Source organism: Vitis riparia, chromosome 10 (assembly GCF_004353265.1).
Source record: "Vitis riparia cultivar Riparia Gloire de Montpellier isolate 1030 chromosome 10, EGFV_Vit.rip_1.0, whole genome shotgun sequence".
Classification (NCBI taxonomy): domain Eukaryota; kingdom Viridiplantae; phylum Streptophyta; class Magnoliopsida; order Vitales; family Vitaceae; genus Vitis; species Vitis riparia.
This window is the reverse complement of record NC_048440.1, coordinates 9,932,602-9,941,479: the sequence shown is the minus strand read 5'-3', so window position 1 is coordinate 9,941,479 and position 8,878 is coordinate 9,932,602. Positions and strand designations below refer to the sequence as shown.

General features: G+C 41.5%; 1 protein-coding gene across 1 annotated transcript; it reads left to right on the top strand.

The window, feature by feature from the left end:
- Positions 1-6,340: 6,340 nt before the first annotated feature.
- Positions 6,341-8,110, top strand: LOC117923077. The gene is made up of 3 exons (XM_034841325.1): positions 6,341-6,614; positions 6,666-6,916; positions 6,968-8,110. The coding sequence occupies exons 1-3, from the start codon at positions 6,341-6,343 to the stop codon at positions 8,108-8,110; spliced, it is 1,668 nt and encodes a 555-aa protein (XP_034697216.1).
- Positions 8,111-8,878: the final 768 nt, after the last annotated feature.

Here is an 8,878-nt window from a genome sequence, read left to right as displayed (position 1 = left end):
TATCCCCTTTTTCCCATGCAAAGCTTGAGGAAAAGGTGGAGATGTGCGTTTCTTCATCAATTCTTCCTTAATAAGCTCTTTCTCCGGATTTGCATTATTTGTTGAATCACGGTCCTTCTTCTCTTCACTGTTATCTTTCTTCTTTCCTTTCATTTCCTCCCTCTTCTTTGTCCCTTCTTCTTCCTTCTCTTCCGCATATGGCTTGGGTGTTGGTGACTCAACCTTTTTACCACTCCTTAGAGTGATCGAGGCTTTAACATCTCTCACCTGTGAAGATTCTCCCTCATGAGTTTCCACGTCGTGGATACCCTTGGGGTTTTGGTGAGGTTGAGAAGGAAATCTACCCTTCTCCTGTACTGTGTTTAAATTAGTGAGCCTTGAGATTGAGTATTGGAGATTATCTATCTTCTGAGATAAGTCATTTTGCATCCCATCAATCCTTTTATTCAAAGTATTCTCTACACTGTCAATTCTTTGACTGAGCTGAGCATTGATGGATTTCTGTTCTCCAACAAAATCTCCCACAACCTTGCTAAGATTCACTATTGCTTGTTCAAGACTTGAAGCTTGTTGAGATGGTTGAGATGATTGAGCTGGCTGTTGGTACTGAGGTGCTCTTGGCTTCCATGAAAAATTTGGATGATTCCTCCAAATTGAGTTGTAAGTATTACCATATGAAGCATTGCTATTGGGCTTGAATTGTCCAATGACATTTGCTTGTTTTCCAAACATTTCTCTAGCAACTGGAATTATAGGGCACTCCTCCACCAAGTGTTCATAAGATTGAAAAATCGAACATGGCTTTACTTGCACTGGTGTTTCAGCAACAACCTGCACTTCATTCATCTTTTTCAGTTCTAGCTCCTCCAATCTTCTTGTCATAGTTGCAAATTTTGCTTTCATTTCCACATCTTCATTCAAGGTGTACATCCCAGCCTTAGCATGAAGAGCATTTGGTTGAGACTTCATCTTTCCCACTTCTCCTCTGTTCGGTTCATCCCATCCCTTTGAGGCTTCAGCTACATAACTCAAGAAATCCATAGCTTCCTCAGGATTCTTACTCATGAAATCCCCTCCACACATTGTTTCGAGGAGTTGCTTCATTGAGGAAGTGATTACTACCAAAAAGTGCTATTTTGTAGACCTAATTATAATGGTTTTAAGCACCTTTGTGTAGTAATCATATTCATTTAACCCAATTAATTCATTAAGGTCCTTAGTAATTGGTTTTAACCATTTTGTGGCAAGTTTACATGTTTTTATCAGCTTATGAATCAATTCAAGCATGCCAAATGATGGAAGAGCTACTTGGACAAGTTAAAGCAAGGATTTTGGAAGTTTACAGGCTTGAATTTCAAGTGGAAACACGAGCACAAACAAGAACAATGGAGAAGAGGAAAACAAAGGACAGTAGCTGCAGTCTTCTTTCGCACTTTTGGGGCACTTCCCGAAGTCCATTTTCTACATACTATATACCATTTCAAATCTCAGGAAGTCAAGAATCCAACGCTTCAAACCGTGTACAATTTGGAGCTGAAATGAGGAAGATATGTCCTTCGGAAGACAACTGCATCAAACCTTGCGCAAATTTCGCAAGGTGAATTTCTCCTTGTGAAATTTCGCAAGGGGATTTTCCTCACGATGCGAAATTTTGCCATTTCGCAACATTGCGAAATTTTCGCAAGGAGAAACTCACATTGCGAAAATGCCAAATCTCATCTGTTTCTCCACGCACGCACCACCGACTTCCCAGATATTTTTAGCTTGATATTTTTTCATGTAAATTCCTTTTGTAACCTTGTATTCAGCCATCATAAGGCTTTATCTTGTAATTTTGCTATATATAGAGGTGCACAACACCTCCAAACGGAAGGGGATTGGGGATAGATAGGATTTTGGGAGATCGATCCTCTGTACATTAGCTTAGAAATATAAAGCTCTGATTTTCTTCTTTTCTCTTTTCTTTCTCATTTTCTTAGTAGCCAAACAGCCTCTGAGGACTTTTCCTCAGAGGATGATTGACTAAAACCTTTAAGTTTCTCAAAGTATGGATGTTATGTGATGGCTTGGATGCAATCCCATGGAAATTTCTCGCACCCGGAAGGTAAGGTAGTCGTTTTTCATTAATGGTTCATTAATGTAAATTTTGGTTTTTATTTCCTTTGGACAACTTCCAACGGCCAATACTTGATAAGCTTTTGGATTTCTATCCATTAGTTATCTCCTACGAGCTATTGGAAGGTGAGGTTTTCAATTCCAAGTTTTGCATTAATCCGTTAGAACCGATTTCAATGGCCATTGAAAGGTGAGTTTATCACCTGGAATGACTTTGAGTTGCCAATATTTGGTAAGCTTTTGGCTTTAGACCATTAGTTATCTCTTACGAGCCATTCAAAGGAAGTCTAAGGTGAATAACCATTGATGAAATCCACTACCATCTGTTTTTCCATTTTAAAGGATTAAAACTTGATTTGCTAAATCTATACCGGTTCGGGAAGCAAGCATCACCATAGTTGCAACCCCAACGCGAGGAGCCTATCCTGAGATTTCCAATTTGCATAAGAGTTAGAGCATAGTTATCCTATCTTTGAGAAACTTATTTTTACACCCTTTCATTTTAGTCTTTAATGTTAGCTTAGATTAGTTTAAATCTCTCTAAAACATTTTCATTTTCTTTTAAAGCTAACATCCATAAGAAAATCACCTATTTTCCTAATTTGAATATCACTTGTGTTTGCGAAAACCCTTCCCAGTGAACGATCCTAGAACCACTATGCTATAGTAGCTTGGCTACTTTAGTAATAGTATTTAAGGTATAAATTTTGTTGATACGCCTTTAAAGCTAAGCTACCATGAGTCGCATCAGGAAGACATCCCATCATAGAAATAACTCACCAACAACCATGTATCAAAGCCATGGTGAGGACAAGCATTAATGGCTTCTATGTATCTTTCCCAACACTCATAGAATTTCTCATTCTCTTTAGCTGAGAAGTTTGAAATTTGCCTTTTCAAGCTATTTGTTCTGTGAGTAGGAAAAAACTTCTTGAGGAATTTAGCTTGTAAATCAGTCCAAGAACGGATACTCCTTGGCCTTGAAGAATTAAGCCAGATCTTGGCCTTATCCTTTAAAGTAAAAGGAAATAGTTTAAGCCTCATCAGGTCGATAGAAGCTCCTCCCTCTCGGAATGTATTACAAACATCTTCAAATTCCTTTATATGGGCATAGGGATTCTCACTTTCCATTCCATGGAAAGTTGGCAGAAGTGGCACAATATGGGGTCTGATCACTAGCTGCTCTGTAGGGGGCACTATACATGATGGTGCACTCATACGAGGTGGATGCATACGGTCCCTCATCGATCTGAATTCATTGGGATTGTCCTGATGATCATGGTGACTATGCTGATCCTCAGGTGTAGTTTCCATGATGTTCAAGATTACTTCCAACTCCTTGTTATGAGGTGTTTCAAGTTTAACAAACCTTCCTCCACAATCTCGTATCCACTTTGGCATACACAACTAGTATCAACTATATCAAAGAAAGAAAAACAAAAACAGAGGAAAACAAAAACAAAACTACCAAAAAGAGTTCGATTAACTAAAACTAAATTAAAAATTATGCTAGAATATAAACAAGTAAAAGAAACAACTTAAAGAGTTAGTAAAATGAAGGAAAATTCACCAAACTTGTGATGAAAACCACAAGTACCCTGAAATAATATCAATATGAAGTTGGCACCTTCCTCGGCAACGGCGCCATTTAATTCGTTTTCCCAATTGGTGTCTCAGCGGATTCATATCCAGCTGGTGCTCTTTGATTGAGAGAGTAATCAACAAAATTTATAACCTATTACACCATGAACTAGGGTAGCAAAGACAAAGCTATTATAGCATAGTGGCTCTAGGATCATTCACTAGGAAGGGTTTTCAACTCAAAACTGATACCAATTCAAAGTAAATTGGTGCTTCTTCATTTCAAGGTTAGCTTTAAAAGAAAACATAAAGATGTTTGAGTGAAAAGGGTTTAGTCTTAAACTAACCAAAAAGAAAGTAATGGAAATTACTTATGAAGAAAAACATTCCTTGGAGGTTTAGGTTCACTGGGGAGATTTCTTATGCAAAAACAGAGCTCGGGTCATTTGGTTCATTTCCTCGCAGTAGAGAATTAACATATATTCAATTCTCTAACCGGTGCTGTACAGAGGTACCCTTTAAATGGATTTCAACTCTAATTCCCTCTCACTGATGCAACTTGCAATGGCTCGTGCCTCTCACCTAGCATTTTCCATTCAAGGTGATCTTTAACTTTGGACTTCCTTTCTCAAGCTCGCAAGAGATAACTAATGGATGTCTCCTTGGAGTCCAAAAGCTTACCAAGTGTTGGAAATTCTAGAAAATCCTACCTCCAAGTCACTTCCCAAAAGCTCGCAAGAGATAAACAAGTGCATCTCCATGGACGGAGATCACTGGCCTTACCAAGTGTTGGCTCAAATGACTTGAAGGTGTTTTAAGTTAACTAAAAACATAGAAATCATTAAAGGATCACACTTTCTTTTCATTCATGGTTGAAACCATAAAGCTACTAATTCATGCACTTGGAACCTTTCCCGGCTACCTTAACTCCAAGGAACTAAAAGTCTAGCCACCCATTCTCTGAGGAAACTTCCTCAGAGCTTGTTTGGCAAGAAAGAAAACTAACGAGAAAACAAATATATCAAGGAAAAACAGAGCAAGTGCTCTCTAAAATATATTTCCTTTTTTCAACTCATTACATAATAGATCATATCATAGATGATAGATGATGTCTTTGTAAAGAAAATTACAAACTATATATATGAGATTATTCACCCTTTTCCTTGCTTAAAAACTAAGGAATCTTATGATAGGCGGATTACAAGGAGACTTTGGGAATTTAGACAACAAATATCTAAAGCAAAATATCCCAAAATATCTCAACATGTCGGTCTGAAATATCTAAAGAAGTCGGTCGTGAATATCAGGAAGCTTTAGGAGAACACCTTAGCTGTGCATGTCTGACCGGGTAGGTGCTACCAATGGATCCGGATATGTCTGACCGGAGAAGTTGAAACATCCTCCTCTCCCATCCGGCTATGAGATATCCGGATGTAAAATGTCGGCGCACAGAATTCCTTTTCGGGTGGACTGAGCTATGCTACGCAAGGGGGACCATCTGCGTGTGCAAGGTGTAGGGACCCCTCTCCCAGATGACACGGAGTGCGTAAGGCTATCCGGATAAACTCCATCCGGATCCCCCATCGGAAAGGCGGTGCAATGCTATCCGGATTCCCCAAGCGGAAAGGCGGCACAAATGCTATCCGAACATGTTGTCCGGATGGAAACATTGACTAAAATGAGTGAGCAAGCCTTACTACAGCCCACGTTCCGCCGCTCTCCAATGGTGTGTCCGGACGCCCTATCCGGACATCTTTTCCAAGGATTCCAAAGAACTCTCCTCAATCTCAGATTGCTTTGGTGATCAAAAAGCTATCAAAACACCAAAACTTAACACAGTTTGATTAGAATTGCTTGCAAAGGTCCTTAATATGTTAACTGGGTAAAAAGGTGATAACTACTACTCAAAAGTGTTTTAAAAGAGTTTATTATAAGCTATGAAATAGCACTTTTTGGGTAGTAATCACTGGCGTACCCCTTTCCTTTTATAGGATTATTGATTGAGATCAACCTGGGTTCCCGAGCTTGGATTCGGATTGGAGATAGACTGGTTAGAGGATCAGATCCACACAACCAGTTAGAGCAGATACTAGATCATCGAGATATGGACCCTCAGTACGCTACTGTTGACCAGTTGGCTGAGATTACCGATACCATGGCGTCACTTAGGGACACTATCTTAGGATTGGGTAAGAGGATTGATGGGCACCAGGCCTAACCATTACCGATTCCGGGAAGCACCCCGCATGACTCTACCATACCACCACCACCACCACCTGAGCCATCTGGACCTACTATACAGCAGGACTACATAGTTCCACCACTACTAGTTCAGTCAGCTCCCCAGGCTGGAGCATTTGTGTTGCACGGCCGAACTGAGACTACGCCGCATTCTGTTGTGGCACCTACCCAGATTGTTGATGACACCCATGCTCGTATTGATAGAATTAAGCAAAGGATGAGATCACTACATGTTTCTGATGGGATTATGAGTTGGGATGGATATGATGATCTGCCAGCAGCAGCTTTGCTTGTTGAGTTCCGCATGCCGGACATTGAGAGATACACGGGGATAGGGTGTCCCTGTATTCACTTGCAGTTGTATAGCACTGTTATGCGCGGGCATAGACTAGATGAGGCATAGATGATTATGTTATTCCCTCTGTCACTGAGTGGTGCTGCTCAACGTTGGTTTGCCTCATTGGACCCTTCGAGACGTAGGACATGGGCTGATTTGGGACAAGAGTTTATCAGACAGTATTCTTTCAATACTGTAGTGGATGTATCCCGGAGGGAGCTAGAGGCCCTCAGACAGGGGCCGGATGAGTCAGTCACTTCATTCATTTCCCGTTGGAAGGAGAAGATAGCACATATTATTGATAGACCTTCAGAGCGCGATCAGATCACTATGATTATGCGTAGCCTTCAGTCTCGCTTTGCTAAGCATCTCATGGGCTTCCCTTAGACAGACTTTGGCTCGTTAGTGCAGGCCCTCTATGGCATTGAGGAGGGTATATCTAGAGGTTTATGGGCAGATTCTTCCCATTCAGACTCAAAGGGGAAGAAGTCGGGATTAGGATCCAGGCCCTCAGATGTTGGTCCTATTGGCATGACAGGACACAGGTCTGCACATTGTCCTCCGTTTCAGAGTCAGTTTTTAGGCACTCCTTATCAAATGATACAGCATGATCGGTACAGACCAGTTGCTCCCATTAGGCCGGTAGGGACTACTTATCTGTACCCACCACCATAGCCGGTATATGCTACACAGGCACCCCAGAGGCCACCTATGCAATTCTATCATCAGTATAGAGCACCGCCTCCACCGAGGTCGGTTAGACAGTTCACACAGCTTAGGATGCCACTGAGCCAAGCTTTTCAGAGATTGGTTGAGGGAGGACTAATTGCCCCACTACCGCCTAGACCACCATTACAGCCTACCTCCCCAAGATTCAGGACAGATCTTCACTGTGCATACCATCAGAGAGTAGGCCATGATACAGACAGTTGTTCAGCACTGAGACATGCCATTCAGGATTTGATTGATCAGGGCTTGGTTGATTTGGGGCGCCCGGGTGTAGCCACAGACCCGCTACCTACTCATGACACTAGGGTAGTACCTCCACCCCCGAAAGGGGTACATTTGATTGAGTTTGCAGGGGATGAGATATTTATGATGGGTTGGGATGGAGAGGCTCCTCAGCCGATCAGTCTATATGAGGAGTCAGATTTTGTTGGATATATACCTAGACAGCAGATCCCCAGGCCATTCAGTTTGACCCCGGACAAGATTTATGGGCCGCCTCCAATATCACCAGTATATTTACAGCATGTGCCACCTATGACACCCTTCATTTTGTTCCCAAAGGAATATAAGCCCCCTCACAGAGATGTTCAGATAGTTACACGGAGTGGAAGGGTAGCACAACCTCCACCCGTTGACAGGCCATTTGCTGGTATAGTTGCCAGAGAAGAGGTTCAGAGGGAAGATGATGAGATATTACGCCAGCTGCGCACTACTCAAGCTCGCATATCTATTTGGAGCCTTTTGGCCTCATCTAGTACACACAGAGATGCATTGGTCAGAGCCCTTGGCCAGATTAGGGTTGACACTGCTACTATCCCAGAGGGGCTTATTCACATGTTGACAGCTGATAAAGCTACATGTATAGTGTTTTCTGATGATGACTTGCCACCAGAGGGATCAAATCATGTTCGACCCTTATTCATTGGTGTTGTTTGTTCAGGCCGTCGGGTGTCGTCTGTTCTACTGGACAATGGTTCTGCCCTGAACGTCTGTCCATTGGTTACTGCTATTGCACTTGGGTTTTCGCCAGTCGATTTTAGGGCTTCTACACAGACTGTTAGAGCTTATGATGGGACTCAGAGGACAATTATGGGTACACTCAGTTGATTACTACTCAAAAAGTGTTATTTGATAGCTTGTAATTAATCCTTTTAAACACTTTTGAGTAGTAGTTATTGTCTTTTAACCCAATTAACATGTTAAGGCCCCTTTGCAATCAATTCTAATCAAATTGTCTTAAGTTTTGGTGTTTTGATAGCTTTTTGATCACCAAAGCAATATGAGATTGAGGAGAGTTATTTGGAATCCTTGGCAAAGTAATGGAAAGCTTTGAAGCCCATTTGCCATAAGCAAAGTTGAAATACAAGGAGAGGAAGCAAATAGAAATCTGTCATGAAGCATTCTTGATGACAGTCATTTCAGCCACTTTTGGAGCACTTCCTGATGTCCAATTTATGCATGCTATATGTCATTTTAAAGCATAGGAAGTCAAGAATCCAATGCTTCAAACCGTGTACGATTTGGAGCTAAAAGGAGGAAGTTACAACCTTTGGAAGACAACTGCTCCAAGTTGAAGGAAGGATTTAGCAAAGTGTTGCGAAATCACCCTTTTATTGCGGAATGATTTCGCAGCCTTTTTGCACAGTGCTATGGAATTCCCCTGAAGTTTCACGACGCAATGGAATCCAAACACCATAAGATGAAAGCCAACTTCGCAACGCTGCGGAATCAGCTTTTTGCTGCGAAGTGATTTCGCAGCCCTTTTTGTTTGTCTGCGAAATTTCGCAAACCTCTTTTTCACCTGCGAAATGGTCCTTAGTGCTTCCCGATATTTGTAACCGACACTTGGAGATATTTTTCATTAGATTTTTGTTG

Coding starts and splice junctions, on each gene's coding strand:
- LOC117923077 (XM_034841325.1), top strand. CDS start 6,341: ATGATTATGTTATTCCCTCTGTCACTGAGTGGTGCTGCTCAACGTTGG. Junction 6,615..6,665: donor TCAGATCACTATGATTATGC/GTAGCCTTCAGT, acceptor TCCCTTAGACAG/ACTTTGGCTCGTTAGTGCAG. Junction 6,917..6,967: donor CAGTTGCTCCCATTAGGCCG/GTAGGGACTACT, acceptor TATGCTACACAG/GCACCCCAGAGGCCACCTAT.